Raw genomic sequence first — 24,759 nt, 5'->3', positions numbered from 1 at the left:
CTGACTGGATCTATCCAGCAGGAGTGGGTGGGTAAATAGGATTGATGAGTCATAGTCCTGGAGAAAAAGGAATTCCTTTTGTTTTTGTTTTTTTTTAATATATTTTAATTTATTTCAGAAAGGAAGGGAGAGGGAGAGATAGAAACACCAATGATAAAAAGAGAATCATTGATCAGCTTCCTCCTGCACACCCCACAATTCAGGCATGTGCCCTGACCGGGAAATGAACCATGACCTCCTGGTCGATGCTTCAGCCACTGAGCCACACCATCCAAGCAGAAGGGTTTCTTGGGGTCTTTCTTTCCTGGGGATAATTGGAAGCTAAATATAGTGAGGGCCTCGGAACTCATTATTTCAAGCTGTAACAGAGGAAAATAGAAAGTGGAAACTATGACCAGTTCTTTTATGGTAATTAAGTACTGTAGAGTTAAATCTGCTAATTTATGATTTGTCCTCAAGCAGTTTTTTATTTTTAAATGACATTTCAAGTATAACCAATACACAGTGTCCCTGGCACTAGGGCTAGTTTTAAAATTCAATTAGTACAGCGATTTTCAACCTTTTCCATCTCATGCCATACATACTCTAATTACTGAAATTCTTCAGCACACTAAAAAATACATTTTTGCCAACCTGACAAAAAATTAGTTATAATTTTGATTGACTTGAAAATACTAATAATAATAATTTCCTATCCTTTTTTTTTTTTTTTTTTACCAAAGTGACTTTTAAAAATCAGATGCCTATACTTGTATATAAGGATTTCTGGTACCAAGAATTAGCCAATCAGGTGCAGCTTTATTATGAGATGTAACCAATAAGATAGAACTCTTATTATATGACCTATATATTTATGGTTCAAGACAGGACATTCACACCAGGACAGCTATTGTGTTGGCTGTTGTCACTTTTTTATTTGACAGTCGTAGGGAAAAGAAGTCAGTGTCCCAGAATAAATAGTCAGATACTGCATGTTTTAAAAATTCTTGTTGCTGAAACCGGTTTGGCTCTGTGGATAGAGCGTCGGTCTGTGGACTGAAAGGTCCCAGGTTCAATTCTGGTCAAGGGCATGTACCTTGGTTGCGGGCACATCCCCAGTGGGGGGGTGCGGGGGGCAGCTGATCAGTGTTTCTAGCTTTCTATTCCTCTCCCTTCCTCTCTGTAAAAAAATCAATAAAATATATATTTTTAAAAAATTGATTTGCCACAGTACACTGAAAATCGCTGAATCGGTTGAATTATTAAGAGCAACTGAGTTTTTGTTTTTGTTTTTTTTGCTGGTAATTGCCGTATTTTCCGGCGTATAAGACGACTTTTGAAACAAAAAAAGTCAACCGAAAATTGGGGGCAAAAGACCAAAATTGCACAAAAATTACCTGCAGATAGATCTTGACGGCAAAGTAAGTCTTTTCTTTGAAATGGGGGGTAGTCTTATACAGCGAATATAGGCCTAAACCTATGTTTTAACTGTATAAATTAGGGGGTCATCTTATACACCGGAAAATACGGTGTTTAAAACAGATTGTTTAAGTATAGTTGTTTAGAAGCTGACCTACATGTGGCTCACCCATCGTGATAAATTTCCTGTTTTCCACCAATTTCCATTTCCACCAATGGGATTGGTGGAAAGATGAGGGAGAGACTCAAAGTTTTGTTTTGGGCATGGATAATTAGAGAAATATAGCCATGGCAGAACATAGCAGCACATATAATTTAAAAACAAAGGAGCAAGTACTGAAATACTAAAACAACAAAACAACATAGAGATCGTAAAATAAGATGAGAGCCATAAGTTCTAACAACATTTATGTCAATAAATGGCAATAGATTAAAGTCCATTACTAGATGACAAAGACTTTCGTCTAAAACAAAATATAGCTATATGTTCTATTTGCCTAAAGCACAGTGTCACAAAAGATTTACAAATAAAAGCATAGAAAAACTGGATAAAAATAAAACAATATATTTTTAAGTTATAAAAACAAAAGAGGCAAAATAACAGAGGAATGGCAATATTAATACTGGTTACAATAAAACTCAAGGGAGGAAAATTTGGGCTAAAGAGGATTGTTTTATAAAAGATGTGATCTACAATAAATGTAGCATGTACTGCAACATAGCATAGAAATAGAGAGCAAAAGCTATTAGAAGACAAAGAAAAGCTAGAAAGAAACACAACTGTAGAAAAAGTAGTATACCATATTTAGTCATCAGTAAATCACGGAGTTAGAAATAAACAGGATTTAAATATGCTTAATAAGATTAATTTGATAGTTTATATGTCAAACTTTGTGCCCTATAAATGATATACTCTTAGTTTAAAATATCCATGGATTATTTATTTTTAAGAAATTAATCTATACTGGACCAAAAATTTTAAAACCTCAATAAAGTGTAAAAAAAAAAAAAGGGGGGGGGGGTGGGGGGTGGGGAAGGGGATTAGGTACAAATCGGTAGGGTTAGAAATAAAAAATAAGACCTGGCCAGTGTAGCTAGGTGGTTAGAGCATTGACCTCTCCATGGAAGGGTGGCAGGTTTGATTCCTAGTCAAGAGCATGTACCTGGTTGCAGGTTCAATCCTGGGCCCCGGTCAGGGCAGGTGTGGAAGGCAGACAATTATGTGTGTCTCTCACACAGATGTTTCTCTCTCTTCTCTCTCTCCTCCTCTCCTTTCTCTAAAAATCATGAGGGGTAAGGGAAATATCTAAGGGTGAGGAAAGATAGATAGGTAAAAATAAAATCTTAAATAAGTATTAGGTATTCGAGACAATGAAAAGTGTGAATACAGTTTGCATAGAAAATAACAGCAGTGCAAAAATTACATGTCAACGCTTGAGGATGAAAGGTGATTAATATTTTATAGAAATGGCCAAAGCACATGTAAAAGTTGAAGGAAGGTAGATTGGTAATAAATTCTGAATGCAAACGCAAAGAAAAAAAAAAACTTTAAGGCTCAATTCAGGCAACAAATTCATACCCTGGAGAGCTTTCATCATTTAATGAGAAAGAATGATGATAAAGGACCTATGAATTCAGCTCAAAAAAATCAAAGGGCAAAATATACTTAAAGCATAAAAAGGAAAATAAAAAATAAAAGGGAGTATAACTGGAAAGTCAGAAAACAATCACACATGAATATATTCAGGAGTTATGTTGTTGAAAAATAGGTACAAGTGTGCCTTTGATGAGTCTGTAAAAAGGGCACACCCACCCACCCCAACCCCCATGGAATTGGAGATACAGAGAGCAATCTGATGCTTAATCTGGGCTTCAGGGTTAGGAGAGCCTGTTCTTCGTAAGGATTTCTGAGATGGAAACATATACATTGCTAGTCTTGGTTCTTCCAAAATGAAGAGGAAAGGCCCAAGCCTACTAGAGCAGTGACACAACACAATCTGGTGCGGCCTCAGATATCAGAACCGTCCTGTCCACCAGGGAATGGGAAGCCAGGGAGACTCACAAGGATTGTCACATCTGTGTCTGCTTTGCGCCGTCTTCTCATCGCTGACTCCATCAGTTAGTGTTGGGGCCTTAATCTAAGGTGAGGTGGGCATGGGGGGGCCGCCCCAACTCTGTCTCCTTCGGGCTTCTAGATTGACAGAGAAGTACGAGGTGTGCGATTTGAATTGGGAGACAGGTGATACATTGGGGAGGCAGCCGAGGAGCCAGCAGAGGAGCTCGTTTGCTGTGTTCAGGCTCCTCCTTTCAGAACCAGAATGGTGCTGTGTCCTGCCTACTGCGCAGAGTAATCATGCAGCCCGTTTCCCTACTTTTCTTCACAGGCACGTGCCCACTCCCAGATTTTGTTTTTGACATTCTGGAGAAGCGTTGATTTGCCCGTGCCCTTTAAGGTTGCTTAGCAATGAGACCCCAGGAGGCAGGGTGAGCAGCATGGGATTTCACAGGTGGCTCTTGCTGCTCCCTGTTCCGTTTGCTTCCGCCCTCTGCTTCAGCTCATTTTCATCGTCTTACTCCTCTATGGAGTATTGATCGGAGTTTTTATGCTCCAAGACTCATGTCTGTGTCTGTCCTGTCGTAAACTACCTGGAAGTCTTTTTCAGAGCATGAAAGGCGTACGTCAGAGACACATCACATCCATTTGGATGCCCGTGTCTGTGGTGGGAGCATGGCATACACCACGTCAGGGGTGTGCCAGTGAGGCTCTGAGCTGGGGGTGCATCTGGAGATTCAGACTCATCGAAGCTACCCAGAAATCCCGCCAGGCATCTCACAGACACCTGCCGCGCTGGAGGGGCACAGAGGAAGAGCCGGCATCCAGAGCATCCCTTCCTTCAGCCCTCTCTCCAGGGGAGTTTTGGCGGGAAGCTTGTTTACTACAATACTAGGAGTTGTACAGAATACACATATTAAGGTTTTTATATTGTATTCTAGCAGCACATCTGTGAAACAGTGGAAGGAACAAGGGCTTGGAGTCAGACAGACCTGGGTCCAAAGCTCAGACAGGAGAGTCAAAAGTCCCCTCACCGAGAGAGGTGGCCCACAGTGTGGCGTGGCGCCTCCCCTGCCACTCCACACGCACCACGCCTCACTAGCCCCCTGCAGCCCCCACCCTGCCAAACAGACACCGGCGAGCCCAGCTCAGAGCTGCGTAAGGCGCCAAGCAGCCTCGTAACTGCAGCAGTCGTTGGTCGGATCTTTAAATGTCATATAGACATTTTTACACAGATATAAATTTCTAATTTTGCTTTTTTTCCTTTACACATTCCGTTGGCAATATGTGCTAAGCACATGTTTAAAAAAAAAAAAAACTAACTATAGTTCATTTCTGATTTTTCTACTTTAAAATGATCAGCACCTTACCACCTCATGCATAATTCATGGTGTAAACCAGAAGTTCCTTTTTGAGCTCCCGGCAGGGAGGGCAAGTGTAAAGGTACAGTTTGTGGGTCATTCATTCCAAGTTAGGATCCCCAGGAACTCCACTGTTCGACCCATTCCCGTCCAGGGCACAGACTTTCGGCTGGAAGTGTCTCTGTGTCACTGCACAGCATTTGGGAATGGCTGCACAGAAGAAAAATGCTCCAATGTTCTGCCCTTTGAGGCTGTTGGTTTTTCCTTTGCTTCCTAGAGTCTGGAAGCAAGACATTGTTTAAGCACACCTCTTCCTCTAGGTGATGCTGTTGGGAAAACTTCTGTTCATGTTCGCATCTCTGAACTCAGGGTGCATCTTACGGTCTCTGACAGTGGATAGCACTCATGACAGTTCCCATTGTCCAGGCACGGACGAATGTGGGCCTCGTGGTTCATTCTGATAATCTCCCTTTTGTGGCAAGTGCGCCGTTGGTATTATGCCTATTTGAATGCTGTCTACAATGTCTTCACAAAGATTCACTGTGACTCATCATTGAAGCAGAAAGTTGTGGATGTAGAGGGCATCAAAGTGGAGCAACAGGATAGAATCTTGGTATTTGTGGAACAAACGTTCATCCTTATAACATGGTCTCCATTCCATTGGCCGAGCAACTACCAAGTTCTCTATGGCACTAAAGGGACGAAGACACTCACAGAGCCGCTGACAGTGGTATGTGTTTTGTTGCCAAGATGTTTTGCAAAACGGGTGGCAGTTGCACACAGTGTGATGTAAATGAAGATACTTGATTTTAAAAAGCGTCTAGATAAGTCACCAATTATAGAATAAAAATTGAAATGTAAGAAAGCATTGTCATAGTTTAATGGGCACTATTTACTCTGTCCTATTAGTGCAAGAAACAATAGTATGTTGCTTCGTATAGTTAATGAAATATGGTACTTAAAACGAAAGCTAGAATTTCCTTAGATAACCATTATATCTATTGCCCTGTTAGCATGAGAAAACATGCTCATTCACTTTCAGAATCACAAGTCTGCCTACCAGCTGATATATCACCCTCAGATGGGTTTGCCATGAACAACAAAGATTTCCTGACATCCTAGAAGGAGGACACTGTAAAGGAATCTTGGGGATTCAATGGTCCTACCGATAGAGATGCTGAATGCAGCCCAGAAGCCAGAGGCATTCATCCCATCATTGAACATTTATTTAATCAGATGGACCATGAGCAGGTGGACGCTTTGGGCACTGGGTGGAGAAAGGGGAAAGAGAAGAGAAGTGGACTCGGAGGACATTTCAGATCGGACAGCTGCTCAGTCAGACTTTAGCCGTGCTGATTTTCCTCCAGGACACCTTCCCCACAATCCCTTTCACCCTTCCCTTCTCCCCACTCCCACCTCCTTCCTTTGCTTTGGGTCACTCCTCTCCTCCATTCCCATCATCTTCCCGGTGGATGGTTAGTTTGGATGGGAAGGCCGGGGGCATGTAGGGAGAAAGCAGCACAAACGGAAGGCCTTGAAAAAACACTTGAAACTGTAATTGATCAGGAATTAGCAAGCTATAATCTGCTGCCTCTTTTTGTAAATAAAGTTTTATTAAAATAGCCACACCTGTTCATTGACATCTTGTCTACATCTGCTTTCACACTACAGTGGCAGAATTGAGTAATTGTGACCGAGACCATGTCCACAAAGCCTAAAATGCTTTCTCTCTGGGCCTTTCCAGAAAAAGTTTGTGGGCTCCTGGTCTAGCTAAGAGCTTCCCCAAGAGTATTCCGCAGAATTCTAGTTGTGCAAAATGTTAGATAGGTGTTACTGCAAAGAAAAGGATTCTCAGTTCAAATAATTTTGGAAACCCTGTTTTTTAAATTATGGAACCTCTCCTAGCCTTGGATGAGCTAATGTACATTGTGAATTTCTGATGTGTGCGTTTTTTTCAAGTTTATTTGGGAACTCTTTTCTCACGGGGCACTTGGTGGGTCTGGAGTTTTTCAAGAACACACTGTGGGAAATGGCTCTTCAACAGGATCCAAGATAAATTATTAAGATGACCCAGGAGTGCCCAGGACACACTCATCTGTATAAAAAGTGGGAGGAAACTGAAGGGTTTGCTTGTGAATGTTTCAGTTATCTCTTGGAAGGTCCATAAAGAACTGCTAACACCACTCACCTTCTGGTGAGGTGGAGCTGGGAGGGAGACTTCCCCTGTATGTATTTTCTGCATTTTGACTTTTGGATTGTGCCAATATACTCTGTTACCTGGACAATCAGTGAATCAATCTGTCCATCAACATAATTAAATTTGAAAAAAAAAATTCAAAAATGGAAACCCCTTTGGGAAACAGTTTTGGCAATTCTTAACAAACAAGTATACAGTGACCATATGTCCCTGCCGTTCTACTCCTAGGTATTTACTCGAGAGAATTGAAAACATATGTCCATATAGAGACTTGAAAACAAATGTTTATAGCAGCTTCATTCATAACAGTCCTTCTCTGGAAATAACCTGCATGTTTAGCATCAGATGAATGAGCATACCAATTGGAGCATATCCGGTTAACGGAATACTACGCAGCAATAACAAAGGAAAAACCACTGAGACAGTCAGCAAACGGACAAATTCCACAGCTGTTTGGTTAAATTCCACAGATGTTATGCTGAGGGAAAGCCGGACACAAAACATTGTATCTAAATCCACTTATGTGAGAATCTAGAACAGATGAAACCAACGGACAGTGATGGTAATCAGATCATTTTCTGCCTAAAGTGGCTGTCGGGGAGATTTGACTGCAGAGGGCCAGGAGGGAACTTACTAGGGAGATGAAATGTTCCACATCTTGTGTATGGCGGTGGCTGCACCGTTGTGTACATTTGCCAGAACTCAGCAATCGGTACACTTTAAACGTGTGGGTTTTAAACATGTAAATCATACGTCAATAGAGTTAACTTTTAAAAGAAAGAACTATCTCCCTCAAAAGGAAGCAGTGAGGGAGGAAGGGTGTTCCGTAACTAGAAGGTGGGTCTCATCAGTCCTCTAGTATTGTTATAAGCAGGCTATGTCTCTGCCCACAGTGTGGTAGCCCCAGAGAAATGGAGAGGAATGAGGGGACCCTGCCTGCATCTGTTCTTTGTTTATCCCAGCCAGCTGGGGTTGTGGGCTGGAAACCAGCATGTGCCTTGGGTACCTGAGCTGTTGGCAGCTGTGGCTGGAGTAGGGGAAGAACAGCTAAGCATATCTCAGTGGCAAGGAACTACCCCGCTCCTGCCCCGCCCTCCCCCATCTCCTGGCCTAGCTGGTAGGGGCAGCTGCCTTTCTCCTTCGAAGGAGGGTATCTACAAAGACAGCATCCCAGTTGGGCTGTGGGGATTAGAACTTGGCCTGGGGATTAGAACCCTTTAGGAATGTGCTTCAGTCCTGATCCTGGTTATTGTGTTGGTTTAAGTTCAGAGACAGAGTTTGGACTGAGTGTGGACTGGAGCCATGCCAGCGTGGAGCGGCCCTCAGGAGCCTGACTCTGCTTGTCTGCTCTAAGCCCTGCTGAAGCTAGGAGTCCTTCGATCAGGTGGTGAGCTTACTGGGGGCAGAGGTAATCAAGAATTGCCAATAACGGGTTTTTGCAGCGGGCAGTGTCCATAGCTGGGAGAAGTAAAGGAGAGGCAGAGAAGGAGAGTAAAGAAAAATAGAAATATATTTGCATCTGCATCTTGGCTCCACCTTGAATAAATCTAGTAACCTCTCCAAACCTCAGTTTTGGGGGATAAGACCCACCTCACAAGTTTTTATGATTGGTCAATTCAGAGGAGTAGAATACCTGCAAACAAAATTGATGCTTCAAACAAAAATGTGTGTTATTGTGCACGGTAGTGTTCTCCACCCATGGATAAACTTACTTTTAAGAATGTGTCAGGCCGAGACCGGTTTGGCTCAGTGGTAGAACGTCGGTCTGCGGACTGAAAGGTCCCAGGTTCAATTCCGGTCAGGGGCATGTACGTTGGTTGCAAGCACATCCCCGGTAGGGAGTGTGCAAGAGGCAGCTGGTCGGTGTTTCTCTCTCATTGACGTTTCTAGCTCTCTATCTCTCTCCCTTCCTCTCTGTAAAAAATCAATAAAATATATTTTTTTTTTTTTAAAAAAAGAATGTGTCAGAATTTTATCTGCCAATCTGCATTTTATTGCCTGCAGTGGGGAAAGAGGTAATAGCAGCCATCTCTGTGGCTGAAATCATGATGGTAGTTTATCTGGAAATACAATGCCACACGCCGCTTAGCCCTCAATAAATATGTGCTGAATGTGTGATTGAAGAAGTGAACAAATGGTGGGATGATAGGAGAGAATGCAGGTTTCTCCTCTTCCAGGAAGCATTCCTGGGTTCCTCCAGCTTTCATGGGACCCCCGTCAAATGGCTGCATGTAAAACCTGCTCCATTCAGCATAGTCCTGGGTTATAGCCCACCTTCCCTCGTGTCCTCGTGTTCTTAGTGTCTGTTCTTGGCTCCTCTGCTTGACTTGGACAAGATTTTATTAGTGTTTCCTCCAGAAAGCTACCTCCGTGTTTACACTGAATTATTCAGGCATCTAAATCCATATATTTATACCCCAAAAGAGAATAATTAAGAGGTGGAGGGTGGGTACCCTTATAATTATATAGGACATGGACTGAGATTTCTTCTTTTCTACCTCATGGGGTGTTGTGAAGATGAAGATGAGATGTAAGAATCCTTAGTTGAGTGCCTGGCACATGGTAGGTCCCCATACGCGCAAATTTAGAATTAGTGGTAATTTCAGCATCAGTCCTGGGAGAAGTCGGGATGAGGGGGAGGGAAGCCTTGGTCCCCAAGCACACAGCCTGGGAGGCTGCCTTCCAAATCCAATTGTGAAATCTAATTCGTGCTCAAAACCTAAATTATAGCTTGGAGCACGGGCATCCTGCCTTGAAATGGGGAATCAGGCATTTCACAAGGATGCACAGCTGTGTCGCCGGAGCCGCTTTGTTCCAGGCAGACAGCGGACCTTTGGCAGCCGGCAGGGCAGTGCCAGACAGCCCGCAGCCAGCTGCCCGCCGGGCCTGTGAGAATACCAAGCAGCCCTGCAGGGCGCTCCGGGAGAACATCACAGGGCTCGGGAGCAGGCGTGCTGTGTGCCAGAGAGAGCAGCCAGCCTTCTCTGCCGTCAGCCTCCGCTTGGGCCTCTGCCTGCCCGCCCTCCTCTCAGACACAGCCACCAGCCCTGCCAGCCTCCTCCCCCACCTCGGCAAGCTCTTTAGTGAGGAGGGGTGCTAAGAAACGTCACTCAGACTGTCAGCAAGCCGCGGAGGGTGTCAGTGAACAGCCCCAGTGCTCTGTGTAGTAGGTGACCCTCGGCACCAACAGGCCAGGGCCTGTGTCTTTTCCTCCTGCTCCTGCCTCTGGGGGATTGGAAGGAGGGGTAGACAGGCGCTGGTGTGCATGGCTCCCAGGACTGTCCAGGGGCTTCCCCTGATGAGGAGCGCACTGGACCAGTCCCCTTGGGCGGGTCTGCAGGCTCTGTGCAGAGGTGTTGTTATTATTGATAGGTTTGTAGGAGACACCGGGGGCTTCTCTTGGAGCCTTCCGGGCCCTTGATGGGGCTCCCTCCCAACAGTGTGCTCCTGTCTGTCCTTCTTCCCCATGGCTCTCGTCAGAACCTTCCAGAGCACGCCCCCTGCCAATGCTGGGTGGGGCTCGTCCCTACAACCCAAACCCTCTCACCCAGCCCTTTATAACTTAGGAAGGAAACGAAAGCCAGTTTGTTTATGTCAGGAATGGAACCTTCAGCGAGGGCGTGGTGGGGCTAGGGTCTTGGGAGGGATGTGCAGGGTCCACCTCAACCTTCTCCTGTCTCTCTCCGCCAGACGGACTGGATGTTTGAACCGGTTGTTAATCACCAAAACAAGCAAAGTATAAATGGGACAAATAACACACATGCACACACACACCCCCAAACTGTCACATCACCGGACGCACATTACTACTGCTTTCTGTTGTTGGCATTGTCTACAAAGAAATAAGCATCTATAATTTTGTAAGCATTCGGCTACAAATAACTCAAGTGCGTGGAATTACTCCATTAAGTATTCTTTTATTCTCACAGTTCTCGGAAAACTGTGCTCCTCATGCGAGTCAGACAGTGAGCCCAGCTCTGGGGCTCTCCGTCCTCAGGAGCCTCCCAGCCCCAGGGAGTCCCCTACATGCAGAGAAGCTAAAACCACAGTTACCTCCTGATGCCTGCCTGGCACTGTGTGGGGCCTCTCGCCCCTCGGTCTCATATCCCCACCCCTGACAGTGGCCTAAAGTCAGGCGTTATCATCCTTACGATGCAGCCGAGGAAAGCAAAGCTGAACTGATTTGCCTGAGGTCCCTACATCCCGCTGACCCCAGGCCATGCCTTCCAGCCTCGCCACTGAGGGCTCTAAGGGGAGATGGGCCACAACATGGATGGGCACAGTGTGCCCAGCTTCTGTCCAGAAGAGGCGAGGGACCCTGACCTTGTCACGACACAGTGACAGTTCAAGTTGGGTTCCTAGCAGGAAAGGAGTGTGGGCAGAAGTGCTCGATGAGGATGGAGGTGTCCATGCCAACACCTCGTCCGGTTTCCATGTGTGAGGGACAGGGCAGCGCGGCCCTCGGTGACAATAACGACGCTCTGATTTCCATGCAGCCGCTTCCCTGGTCAAGAAGGTCATAACTGTTTCTATCACGTGGGCAGCCCTTACCCTGACCCCTCCGTCGGAATGTGAGCAGGTTAAAGAACAGTGTGTTCAGGTTGTTAGACTCCCTGACCGTTTCACCTCCAAGCTCCACGCTTTGGCTCTGAGGCGAATATTAAAAAAAAGGCGAGACTTAGGTGGAATGTAGATCGAGGCAGCTCATGGACTTTTCCTCCTCTGTCTCTAAGTAGGATCAAAGGGGGTCTGTGGGTGCAGACCTCGCCCAGGGAGCTGGCAAAGTTGCCTGCAAACCTCCCTTCAGCTAGGTTCCCTTCCAGAACCTCCCCCTGGGTGTCCTCACTCTGTCCCTGCTGTCTCACTTCTGTGGAACAATTTTTTCCATTTTTTTTAACGTTGGCATAACGTTAAGCTTGCAGAAAAGTTGCAAAGGTAAATCAGAGAGTTTCTATACATCCTGTACCCAGCGTCCTCTGCTGCTCGCATCTCACATTGCTAAGGCACATTTGTCACAACTAATAGATTGTACGAAACTGATAGATTATTACTTAACTGAAGTCCATTCTTTTCTTTTTTTTAATATATTTTATTGATTTTTTTACAGAGGGGAAGAGAGAGGGATAGAGAGTTAGAAACATCGATGAGAGAGAATCATCGATCAGCTGCCTCTTGCACGCCTCCTACTGGGAATGTGCCCGCAACCAAGGTACATACCCTTGACCGGAATCGAACCCGGGACCTTTTAGTCTGCAGACCGATGCTCTACCCATTGAGCCAAACCGGTTTCAGCTGAAGTCCATTCTTTATGCACATTGTCTTCATTTTCCTCTCATGTCCTTTTTCTGCGCCAGGACCCCATCCAGGAGACCCCATTACACTGAGTAGTTATGTCTCCCTAGGTACCTGGTAGCTCTGACAGTTTCTCGGCCTTTCCTTGTTTTGATGACCTTGGCAACTGGGAGGAGTACTGGTCAGATATTTTCTAGAATGTTCCTTAATGGGGCTAAGTGTTTTCCTTATGATTAGACCGGGGCTGTGGGTTTGATGACGGGAAACTGCCAAGGTTAAGTGCCACTTTCCTATGAAGGGTACTCGCCGTGACTTCATCGCTGTTGGCGATGACCCTGGCCACCTGGCTGAGGTAGTGTTTGTTGGGTTTTGTGCTGCAAAGCATGGAACATTTTTACGAACCTTTTCCTTTTATTTGGGAGAACTCAGGGCAGTCTGGGCTGGTGCATTTGTGTTCTTTCCCATGATGTCAGCGAGAGGTTCCCTGAATGCTAAGGATCCTGTTCTGTTTTTAAAAAATATATTTTATTGATTTTCCACAGAGAGGAAGGAAGAGGGATAGAGAGAGAAACATTGACCAGCCGCCTCCTGCACACATCCCACTGGGAATGTGCCTGCAACCAATGTACATGCCCTTGATCGGAATCGAACCTGGGACCTTTCAGACCGCAGACTGACACTCTATCCACTGAGCCAAACCGGTTTGGGCAGGATCCTGTTCTTATATTAGAAGCCAAGTCGACCTTTTGAGGCATCTCATTCTGACTCTCATGCTCATTGTTTGGCGGAAGTCTTTGAGGGAACATCTTGGTTGTGTGAGTGTGTGCCGCTGTCATAATTGATTTCCTTCCCTTGTAAATTGGCAGCTCCATGAAGGAAATGGCCATGTCTTCAATGTGTGGACTCCACATGCTCTATACATATACTACATACATACACATATTAAAGTCATGCCTTCAACGTGTGAGCTCCATGCACCAGCCTCTAGCCTCCTCCCAGCCCACAAAGTGCTCGTACGCCAGAAGCTTCATGGTGTTCCTAGGACACATTTGCTCCTTTCTTCCTTGGAAGCTGTAGACAGAGCAACCGTGATGCTGTAGAAAGAGCCCAGAATCAGGTGTTTCCCTTTCCTGAATCTGAGGAGATTGGCGTCGAACCCCAGAGTGGCCAGTGGATGAGCAGCGGCTTCCCTTCTGCCCAGAGGGTGTTCCCGTCACTGTCGCTGCCTAGCAAACCCCAGGCCTTCGCGGCCTAACAATACTCATCATTCATTTTGCTCATAATTCTGTCCTTTGGGCAGGGGGCCCTTGCCTCTGCTCCACCAAGACCCACTGGGGGAGCTCAACTGGGGCTGGAAAACCCACTTACAGTGGCTCATCCCGTGGCCGGCAGTCGATGCTGGCTGTCCCCAGGAAGTCCAGCTGGGACTGAAAGTCAGGGCCTCCGTTCCTTCCACCTGGGCCTCTTCCTGGGCTCCTCACAGCGTGGTGCTGGCCTCTGAGAGCAAGCAGCACGAATGGGAACCGGGCAGGAGCCGTCGCTTTTATGCCTGGCCTCAGCAGTCATGTAGCATCTCCGCAGCCATCGTCACCACCCGCCCAGGTCCCAGCTGGGAACGCAGACCCACCGCTCACTGGGAGCTGTGTTTTTAACTGGGATCATCACAGCTGTTATGTCACTGCCTGTCTGCATAAAGCGCTCCCCTGCTCACATGGGGCATTGCTTTGGATCAAAAATCTCTGTCCCTAGTGTCTCAAGCATCCAGGGTCAGAGAAACTGGATTTTAAATTCTAGCACTGCTACCTAGTGGCTGCTTTGGCTGTAGACTAATGACTTAACCATGTTAGCATGGATGTGATGGGAAGTCTTGGGCAGCAAACATCGTTTTTGCCTATTTCCTGCTCCCAGGAGAGGGCCTGTGAGGGGGGGGGGGTGTTCACATGTGCATGTATGTGTCTTTGTTAGGGAGCTGTCAGCCCCAGAGCTGCAGCACAAGGTAAATTCACACTTGCTAGAGGTCATGGGTGTGTCTGAGGCACATGGGCCCCATCTCACATGGATTTCTTGCTTGTAGAGCTTTGAGGTTGTCCTCTGGGAAACACAGTCATAGACCTCATCCGTTCAACTGCTGAGTCAGTGATCTCCAGACATTTCTGGATCCAGGTGATGGCCTCGGGTAGCTGTAAGCACAAGCAGAACCTGACCTTTAGCCCTGTGGCCAGAGCCACGTGCCCAACAAGACTTGATGGACGGGAACATTTGGGATGTGGCTGCCTGGAGAGAGGGTGGCAGCAAAGATCTGCACCCAAAACACCTCACTTTCCTAAAGAAACTAGGGTCACAGGCATGAGTACCACTTAAGAGCAGTCACCCAACTCACCCTGCAGTAATGAGTTTTCTGTATTTCTGAGTAAGAGAAACTGCTCCGAGGAATGAATTTATGTTTGGTCTTTAAAGGGAAAGGGGACATTGATGTTCAGAGCCCCTGGGATACTGGGGTCACAGTGATGGAAGGAAAGCACTGTAAGGGCAGGGTGCTAGTGGGATTAGGAGGCAGTGAGCTGGCCCAAGTTCCCCACAGCCCTAGCCCCGTATAGCTGGCCTGGGCCAGGGCAAGTTGTTTTGTTGTGTCGGGCTCCCGCCTTCTCATCCATAAAGTGAGAGAGTGAGCTATCAGAGAGTCCTAATTAAAAGTTCCTTCCAGTCATAAGACGATCCTCTTGAAATCGGAAAAGCTCGTTTCCTAGCAAGATTGCACATTACCGCCCTGTAGGAAGCAGGCTCCCTGGGGGTCAGACTCGGTGTGCTGTGGGTGCTCTTCTCTTGTGTTGTTGAAACATCAGATGCAGAAGCTACATTTCCAAATGCCTGGTTATCCATGGCTGCCAACAAACCACCCCAAAACAGTGGCTGAAAGGAGTAAGTCATTTTACTCACAAACGTTAGGGTTGACTGGGCTCAGCTGGGGGCTCCCACGTGGGGCGTGTTGTGCGTTTGCCATCCAGCCGTGCTGGGCCGGGGTCATACCCGGCTCTTCATTCTGACGTCTGAGGCCTGGCTGGGACTAGAGCAGCCGAGCCCCCGCTCACTCTCCACGTGGTCTCTGCACTCCCTCCACGCGGCAGCCTCTACATGGGGCTGAGGCCCCGAAGAGGAACCTGCAGAAACGGTGTGACCCGTTCTACCCTGGCCTCAGACATCCTGTGGCACCACTTCTGCTCCGTTCTGCTCATTGAGGGGGTCACACTGGTCCACCGAGGTTCAGCGGGAGGGAGGCAGGCAGGCTCCATGTCCTGGTGAGAGGAGTGCCAAGAACTTGAAAATGTCACACATGGGGAGGGCCTACGGCTGCTTACCCATGGGGGTGGCTTAGAGGCTTCTCAGACGCCTTCAGTGGTGCCATGGGGGTGAGAGGCACTGGGGAAATCGCTGGCAGTGGAAACCTAGTCTAATGGGGAGGGATGCTCTACTTATTATAGAAGAACACGTTTTAACTCACAAGGAAAATGAGCTAGAACTCTGTTTCTATGTGTAAGGGAAAATGTATCCATGTGCCTTGTATGTATGAGTAAGCAATTTTAAGAGAAAAAAATTTACCTAAGTTAATTAAGCAGTGGGATACCAGGCTCCGGGAAGGGGAGAAAATTAGACCAGGGATTTCCAGCCCTCTTACTGTACTACTCCAAGTCCCTCCTCCCACCCCTGCTACGGGAGTTGTGAAATAAAGTTCATTGGCTGGGTTGTTCAAAGAACACCCTGTGTGTCCTATAGAATCCTGAAATGGAGAAAGAAGAACACAGGTAAGAGGGAAGAAGAGTCAAAAGACCGATGATGGAAAATCAGTTCCCAAAAGAGTGTGGGTCATTGCATTTGATTGTACCCAGCAGCCCGCAGGGTGAGCATTGAGACAAAGTTGAGACTATAAAACCCTAGAGCCAGGCAGCCAGGTTCAACTCCCAGCCCACCATTCCCCAGCTGAGTGGGAGCGGGCTGGTCCTGCCCCTCTCTGTGCTTTTCCTCGGGCACCACAGGGAGCTAATAGCACCCGCCTCACCGGGTTGTTGTGAGGACTGTGCCAGGACAGGCCTCGCCCTGCGAGCAGCACGCGATGTGCAGGAAGCACTCAGTTCATTGTGGCCACGGCTCTCTTCGGTTCCCTCCTTGCCTTCGCCAGATGCCAATGGCATGCCCAATATGGACAGTGGGCACCCGACCAAACAAACAGAAGGAGCAGGGCCTTTTCCTCCCCCTGGGCCCTGGGATCACGGATGCATTGGAATTCTAGGCAGGAGGAGGCCTGCGTGGACATCTGGGCTCCCATCCATCTGTGGGTTTCCACCCTGCACCCTCTCATCCTTATCCCGACAGCCTTTAAAATTCAGTTCCACATTTAAAGCACGTCAAGCTAGATTTTAGTCTTCGCCGCTCTTATATATTTGGAATTGAAACCTCAGAGGCCATTATGCAAAACAATGCAAATGATATGCAAAGAGGCCCGGAGCGATTGTGGGGAACAGGGTGAGCAGGCCAGCACAAAGGGCCTTGGGTGAAAATTTGCATCTGCCGAGAGGAAGGCCTCACACAGCTACTGTGACAGTGTGCTGCCCTTTGCCCTCGGTGGTTAACCTTTGTGCCCAGGAGGAGAGGTGAACTCGGGTCTGATTTCCATGCTGAAGGTGACATGGAGGTTGGAGGTGTTTGGGTACTGTGACATGGTGGTAGTTTTTGTGATGCAAATGGAAAGTTGCTTTGAAATAATAACTAAGATCCAGACTCTGGCCCCCACCAGCTGTGTGTTCTTGGACAAGTCACTTCCCTCCCCGCCTCTGGGAAATGAGGGGGGCGGGCTGGAGGCGTGTCAGAGGCATCTGGGGAAGGAAGGCCTGGCCGGCCATTAGCTGGCTCTGCGCTGGGCTGGGTCTCCTCCTGGCAGTGCCTGGTGGCACCTCCTTAACAGACTGGCCTCATGTGGTCAGGGCCGCAGCTGGGCCTCGGAAATGCTCGGGGGCCTCCCCTGAGTTCCGGGCTCACAGGTTCTCGGCCTCTCCCGGCATCTCACCTCTGCCCTCTGTCTCCCTCCAGGCTTCCTCCTGACCTTGGCGCTGACCGAAGCTCTGGCATTTGCTGCCCAGGAACCAACTCCCAGGGAATCTCTTCAGGTCCTGCCTCCCAGCACCATGGTGACCCCACCGCTCAGCTCCACCGGCCGCTCCGCCCTGGTGGCCGCCACCTCCAGGGTGACCTTGAGCCCCCGTCCCGTTGGGCCCGTCTCACAGGCCGAAGCCGCCGTGGCAGCAGCAACACCCTCTCCAGAGGGACACCCTCCTGCAAACACCACCTCCACCACCGTGGCCACAGCCACCGCCCACCGCGCCGACGGCCCCCTGAGCACAGGGCCCCTTCCCACCACCAGGGCCACCGCCTCCTCCCGCCCAGAGGGCCGCCCCCGGGGAGAGGCTGGACCCACCATCCCGATGACAAATCCGCCTGCAGCCACCAGCCGCCCCAGCCAAGCGCCCACCCGGGGGGCCACACGCAGGCCCCCCAGACCCGCCGGCTCCACCCGCAGGGGGGCTGGTGCCTCCTCCCGCCCCGCCCTGCCCGCCCTCGGGGGCCCCTCGGGGAGAAAGGAAGGCCCACGGGGCAGGAACCAGAGCTCCATGCACTTGGGGCAGAAGCAGCCCCCCGCGAGAGCCTTTCCCGTCTTCAGAGGCAACGCCACGGGGTCCGTGGAGCCCGAGCCCTCCACCCGCACCCCCTGGAATCACTCCTCCTCGCCACAGACCCAGACCGTGGCCGCAGCCCCGGCGCCCAGCAGGACCACATGGGCACCGGGCACCACCCCCTCGGAGCGCACGGAAGCCACGCCGGGCCTCAGAGCAGACCAGGGGGACGGTCCGACCCTCACCAGCCCAGGAGGGCAGCCGGACGCCACCACGGACTCAGGCGCCCCCGCCAGCCCGCCCCCCGCCCCAGTGCCTTCTCTGCGCCCTCGCGGCGCCCCCCAGGACAGCTCCAGCCGCAGTGACTCCGGGCTCGCTGTCACCCCTGGGACCGGCCGGCCTCCGTCCGCCAGCTCGGGGGGCTCCAGGGCCGCCCCGGGGCCCACCCAGGCCGCCTTCGATGCCAGCGTCTCAGCCCCTCCCGAGGGGCTTCCTCAGGGAACATCCTCAGCGACCCCCTCTGCCCCGGGAGCCCCAGCTCAGCCCCCCGGGGCCTCGGAAAGCACTGTCTCCCTGTCGGCCGGGGAGGAGGCTGTGGCCGCCGCCAGCATGACCGCCCGGCTGCCCCGTCCTCTGTCCACAGCGGTGTCCACGGCCACAGGGAACTTCCTCAACCGCCTGGTCCCCGCGGGCACCTGGAAGCCGGGCCCCGCCGGGAACGTCTCCCACGTGGCCGAGGGGGACGCGCCCCAGCACAGAGCCGCCATCTGCCTGAGCAAGATGGACATTGCCTGGGTGGTCTTGGCCATCAGCGTGCCCATCTCCTCCTGCTGTGAGTGCCTGGCCCTCCCCACCCACCCCCACTCCCTCTCCTCCTCCACACCAGCTGCCTGTGCCCAGAACCCCCTGGCCCAGGGTTAGACAGTCCCCACCAGGTGGGCGGCAAAGCTGTTCAGAACCCCAGGAAGCAGGTGGCATGGCAGGGATCGTGGTTCTCCCTGCCCTGGTCCTCGGCTCTGCCAGCCACAGCTCGGTGCCCACTGGTCATACAGACACCGCTCCCAGGGGCAGTTTGCTCTGCACGTTGCAGGAAGAAACGCCGAGCTGGGAGCGGTGTGGCTCCCTGGAGGCCCCAGGGTTAGCGAGAGGCAGGCTGGAAGAGAGCTCACAGCGCCTATCTGCCAGGCCAGTGCCCCTGCCATGGCACCACCCGGCCCTCCAGGGTCGCCTGCGGCTGCCTGTGGTGACGTGGCAGCAAGGAGCCTGGGTGAGACTGGGCACTTGCAAATTCCAGCAGAGCGAGCCCTCACCTCCTCTCCTCCATCCTTCCACCTTCCTTCCTGTCTTCCCTCTCCTCCCGCATCTCTTCCCCTCCTCCTGTCTCTCTCCCCCCACGAAAGAAGGGCAGAGCGGCTGTGGTCTTGCAGGAAGTTGTCAGCCCTGGCAAACAGTGCCTGTGGCCACCGGAGGCCTCAGCCACCTGTGGACTGTGCCGTTCGCTCCCCGTTTTGTGTGTTCACAGAGGTGCGAGCTGGATGCCGCGAGGACCTCACCTCTGTCCACGCAGGGGTCTTCAAACTACAGCCCGTGGGCCACATGCGGCCCGCAGAGGAGTCTGATCCGGCCCGCCAGGTTTTTTGGGCAGTGAGCGCAGCCGAGGTGTTACAGTAGGAATTAGTAGTTCATATAGTCCAGCCCTCCAGCTCTCTGAGGGACCGTGATCTGGCCCCCACTTTAAAAAGTTTGAGGACCCCTGGTCCACGGTTTCCAGGGGCATTGGTGGGGAAGGGCTCTCCCCAGGTGACTGGCACTTCCTTGCTGCTACTTCCCCCTCATGCCCAGCCCCGGTGTCTCCATGGAGAACCTGATGCCGTCACTGAGGTCCGAGGGCTTCCTTTCCTTTGTGTCTTCGCCAGGGGCTTGATCCGAGGTTCTCAGTCTCTCTGATAACCTCACAAGAATGCTCACTGACCTCAGCCCCACCCCACCCACCCCACACAGCCACCATCCCGCCTCCCTCTGAGCCCTCTGGGGGAGGAACCCCGTGCGCTCACTCGTGGGACAGTCCTTCTCCCTCCGGTTGTTACCCTGCTCTCTTGGGTGCCAGAATTTGCCTCCTTGTACTTTTCACTCCGTTTCCTAAGCCACGCCCTCTGAAACTGCACAGAACCAGTCAGTCTGCTGGCCCCACCACATTGGAAATGGCTCTCAAGGTCAGTCTTCTCTTTTCCCAGGCCGCTCGCCCTGCTCCTGCAGGTCCCTCCGTGGGCTGCATGGCCCTGGCCTGGCCCCCATCACGGCCCCTCCAGTGGCCTCCAGCCTGTCCTGCCCCCCAGAAGGGAGAGGACAGCATCCCACATGCCCGGCCACACAGAGGGGCGCGGTGGTCCTTTGTTCAGGCAGTGCATCCTGGCATTGGCATTGTGGGTTGTGCTGACCGTCACGTCTCAGCCTGGGCTCACCTGCCCTGGAGGAGCCCAGCCCAGAACCTTCACACAGAGGAGCCGTACGGCAGGTCGTCTGGCCATCAGGGCAGGAGTGTGTGCCTTTAACACAGCATGGTTTCTGCTCGGCACTGCGCTCCAGCCAGATCTGTCTAATCGGGATTCTGGCTCCTCTCCAGGAGCCGCCACTCGGCTCTCTATCTCCTCCCAGTTGGAAAGCAGAGCAGACTTCTCCTGTCAGGGTGAGCAGCCTGTCTGCTCAGGGACCCAGGTCACAGAAAATGAATATATTTGCAGGTTGCAGGTTTTATTGTTTCATTAGGCAGCTTTATTATCGCTCATGGAAACACATGCGTATTCTTTTCTTATTTTTCTTAATCCTCACCAGAGGATATGTTTACTGATTTGAAAGAAAGAGAGAGAAACATCAGTGCGAGAGACATTGATGTGAGAAACATCAATCGATTGCCTCCCATACATGCCCAACCAGGGATCGAACCCACAACCAAGGCATGTGCTCTGGCTGGGAACTGAAGCCGCAACCCTTTTGGTGCACAGGGTGATGTTCTCACCAACCGAGCCACACCAGCCAGGGCCACAATGTATCCTTAAAACTGGTGGTCTGCTTCTGAAACAGAAGAGTGAGCCCTAGCGGGTTGGCTCAGGGGATGGAGTGTTAGCCTGCAAATAGAAGGATCCCAGGTTCGACTCCGGTCAACGGCCTGCACCTCAGTTGCAGGCTCCTCCCTGGCCTTGGTTGGGGTGCATTCAGGAGGCAACCAATTGATGTGTTTTTTTTCACATCGATATTTCTGTCTTTCCCTCTCTCTTCCACTACCTCTAAAAACAATGGGAAAATATCCTCAATGAGGATTTAAAAACACACAAAGAATGACAATGAGAAGCTATTACACTATTAGCCAATAAGCAATTCATCATGGTCACAGTAGGAAGTAGCCACATTGGAGACAGCTTTCTGATTTTCCATCCTTCACATGTGCCCAGAGGCTCTGGTTTCCAAAGCGAGTTCCCATTGTTTTTAACCATTCCAGCCTTAAAACAGACTCGCCGGAGGAATAAAATACAGAAACAAACACTCCGGGTGAGGAACACCCCTACAAGTGGGGCGTCCGTCACCAGGCGGAGACTTCCCCGGGGCCCTGATCACACGTGAGCCCACCCAGGTCTGGTGGTGGAGTCTGTCTGTCTGATAGAACACGCTATCTCCCAAGTGCCCGTTGTGTGTCAGGCACTGGGCAGTCAGCGATGTGTGCTGTGCTCCCCCGCCCGGAGCCCTCTCCCGCAAACTTCCTCTTTGCCTGGGCTGCACAGCAGTAGATCTAGCCTTTGCCCCTACAGCCCACACCTGGGCTTTGCTATGCTAGTTAGTCCTTTTGCTGTGTGTGCGTGTGAGAGCAGAGCAGATCTTACCGCAAAGCCAGGAGCCCCGTGAGCTGCCTAAGCCGTGTGTAAGCACATCAGCCATGGCACAAGCAAGCACGCCGCCTGGCACAACACCTGCAGAATGCTTCTGGCACAGCCTTCAGGCGCTGGGGCTGGGACAGGTACTTGGTCAAGGATGATATGCACCTGTGTTCAAAGCGGACTCTGTATCCCCGTGGACCTCTGACCCCACTTCCTTAGGCGTCTGTCCTGCATTTCCACTCCCCTGAGCTCGCTCACCGAGGCTCCTGCCTCGGCCTTGGCGGTCCTGGCTGCCTGCACACACAGCTGCTGTCCTCAGTCATGGCCCCGACTTCTCAGGGTCATCGTTCGCCTCGGAAGGCCCAGGGGAGAGGAGCATTAAGAGAGAATACTTGTCCCTGCAGGACGCGGTGCCCTTTCAAAGCACAGGTGCGTGTGGATGCAGACTGTTTTCACGGCTGCACCCCAGGCCGAGGGCTCTGTCTCAGACCTTCCCAATGCTGGCATTTATCCTGAAGCCCTCTCGGCAGCCTCTCAAGAAGGGCCTCCTCCGTGGCCATTTGACGGGTATCTCGGGCAGTGTGGGTGGAAGGCCAGACCACACGTAGATTCCCTCACATCTGGCTTTTCAGTCCAGCCCTGGCCCTGCTTTTCTCCACCTTCCATAAGCCAGACTCCAGATGGCGGGGTCCCCTGAGCAGATGGGTGACTTCCCTGCTTTAGCAGAATCGGGGGACAGTCTTAGCAAATCTCAAGCCCGCCCAACAGGGATGTCACCAGTTCCCCTGCCCGCCCAGGTCTGAGCCCACCAATAGCCAAAGGACAGGTGAGCCTGCCAGAGACCACCACACAGAGTTTCAGAGGGCTGAGGAGTGGGATGGATGGGATCCAGGCCTCCCTGGGCTGGGCCAGGGGAGCCACGCGGCTCCTGAGCTGGTCTCTGCTGCCACCATCGGGGCACACGGCCCACCACCTCCCCCCGGAGGCTCTGGGCCTGGTGCTGCATGGACCCTCCCCGGCCTGTCAGCCCTCTGGGTTCTCACCAGCCCGGTTTTGTGTCTCTGCCAGGCTCCCTGGCCTGGCCTGCACAGGCCACATCCAGTCCTGAGAATGTGGAAGGTGAGGGCAGGAAGCAATGCCAGCTGGGCATGCTTTCATCACCAGCCCGGTGTGCAACCGTGTGTGCCTTGCCCCAGAGTGTCCACTCCCTTCCACCGTAGGGTCCGTCTGGAGCATCCATGCAGGGTTCACAAACCACATTGGTGTGCACAAGGTTGTTCATGGCTGTGTTAGGTTTTCTGAGAATGGTAGTCAAGTCCGAATGTGTGTGTACCTTTTACCACAGGAGATCAGGGCGAGAAGGAAGAGTAGAGTAACCTGGGAGGCTTCTGAGCCAGGTGAACAGGGAGGGAGCAGCCTTCGGCAAGGCAGGGCTGTCTAGGCGTGTCCTTAGCTGACCTGCATCATTCCCAGGCTCTCAGCTCTGCTCCGTGCTGCCCAACCAGCGCCCCCTGGTGGGGACCGCCTCAGCTTCCTCAGGCATATTCCCTCGGGCCAGAGTGGGGAGTCAGGCAGTAAGTCCCCAGCCTGGCTCCCCCAGGTCCATGGCCTCGACCAGTCTGGCCACCTTCCACACGCTGAAACCTCCCCTGGACCTCCTCCCTCGGCCTCCAGGAGGGGAAGGATTGCCCACAGCCTAGCTCATCGCACCCCGATCTCTCCTTCCTTCCAGGGCCGGTTAGTCATGTGTCAGCGCTCCCTGCTCTCTCTCATTTCCTAACTTTAGTCTGCAGGGACCGCTAGTGAGGAAGCCTGGGATGGGAGGGCTTGGCTCAGGGACCAAACACACCTGGACATCATCCCAGCTTCCCACTCGCAGCCTGGGAGACCTGGACAAGTTACTTAACCATTGGTCCAGTGCCTTCTCCCCTGAAACACGGGGCCGGTGTTCTCTGTTAGACGGGGCCTTCGAGAGGCAGACACCAAAGCAGGGTTAGGCCCCAAGAGGTGACCTCTAAAGGGGAGGGGCTGGAGCGCAGGGAGAGCCGCGGGCTGCCTGCGGAAGGAGCGGGAGAGCCCCACTGGCGTGGCTCAGTGGTTGAGTGTCGGCCCATGAACCAGGAGGCCACGGTTCCATTCCAGGTCAGGGCACTTGCCCAGGTTGCAGCTCGATCCCCAGTAGGGGGTTTGCAGAAGGCAGCCGGTCGATGCATCTATCTCTATTCCTCTCCTTTCCTCTCTCTAAAATAGGGGTGTCGAACTCAATCAGAGAAGGGGCCAAAATCTAAAATCCAGCCTAAATCGCGGGCCGAATGGTTTACTGAACAGTCATAAACTGACAATGTCATAAACTGACAGCGGAGTGCAGTGATGACAGCGCGGTGCGGGCCACATTGCAAGGCCTGGCGGGCTGGATTTGGCCCGCGGGCCTTGTGTTTGACACATGTGCTCTAAAATCAATTTTTTAAATGTTTAAAGAAAAGGAAGGAGAGTGGGGAAGGGCTGGAGGAGGAGTCTCAGGCTGTAATGCAGTTTGAAGGGCCAGTGGAGTCCTCAGGCCACAAGGCGTCCCTGGTACCCATCGCTGTCCGACGTGGCTGGGAGCAGCCGGGGAGCAGGGCCTTGTCTGTGACGGGTCCCAGGGCAGCAGCTGGGCCACCCCCCGAGCTGTGCTCCCTCAGCAGGGGATCTGAGCGCAGCATTTTCATGGCTGCCACACCCCCTCCAAAGGGACGCCACCTCCAAGGCCCCTCACAGGGCCTGCATGGAGAAGGTGCCCCGAGCGTGGCAGAGGTCGTGTGGCAGATACGGCTCATCCTGCTGTTAGGATTTGCTGGGCCTTCTCCATCAGGAGGCATGTTTGGCAGGTGTTTGGGAAGGGTGAGTCCTCAGGGAACCAGCAGGAGTTCGTTTCCATTTCCTGTCA

General features: G+C 51.4%; 1 protein-coding gene across 6 annotated transcripts in view; it reads left to right on the top strand.

Annotated features, from left to right (window-relative positions):
* The window catches only part of TMEM108 (transmembrane protein 108), a 381,245-nt gene that overhangs the window by 348,580 nt on the left and 7,906 nt on the right, over positions 1-24,759 (top strand). For all 6 annotated transcript variants that reach the window (XM_084902142.1, XM_084902143.1, XM_084902141.1 and 3 more), the window contains one exon: positions 17,384-18,796. In XM_084902142.1, the coding sequence (XP_084758268.1) occupies positions 17,384-18,796 (1,413 nt within the window). The remainder of the gene's footprint in view (positions 1-17,383; positions 18,797-24,759) is intronic.

Source organism: Pipistrellus hanaki (genome assembly GCF_964339955.1).
Source record: "Pipistrellus hanaki genome assembly, chromosome: 13".
Taxonomy (NCBI): Eukaryota; Metazoa; Chordata; class Mammalia; order Chiroptera; family Vespertilionidae; genus Pipistrellus; species Pipistrellus hanaki.
This window is presented reverse-complemented; position numbering and strand designations above follow the sequence as displayed.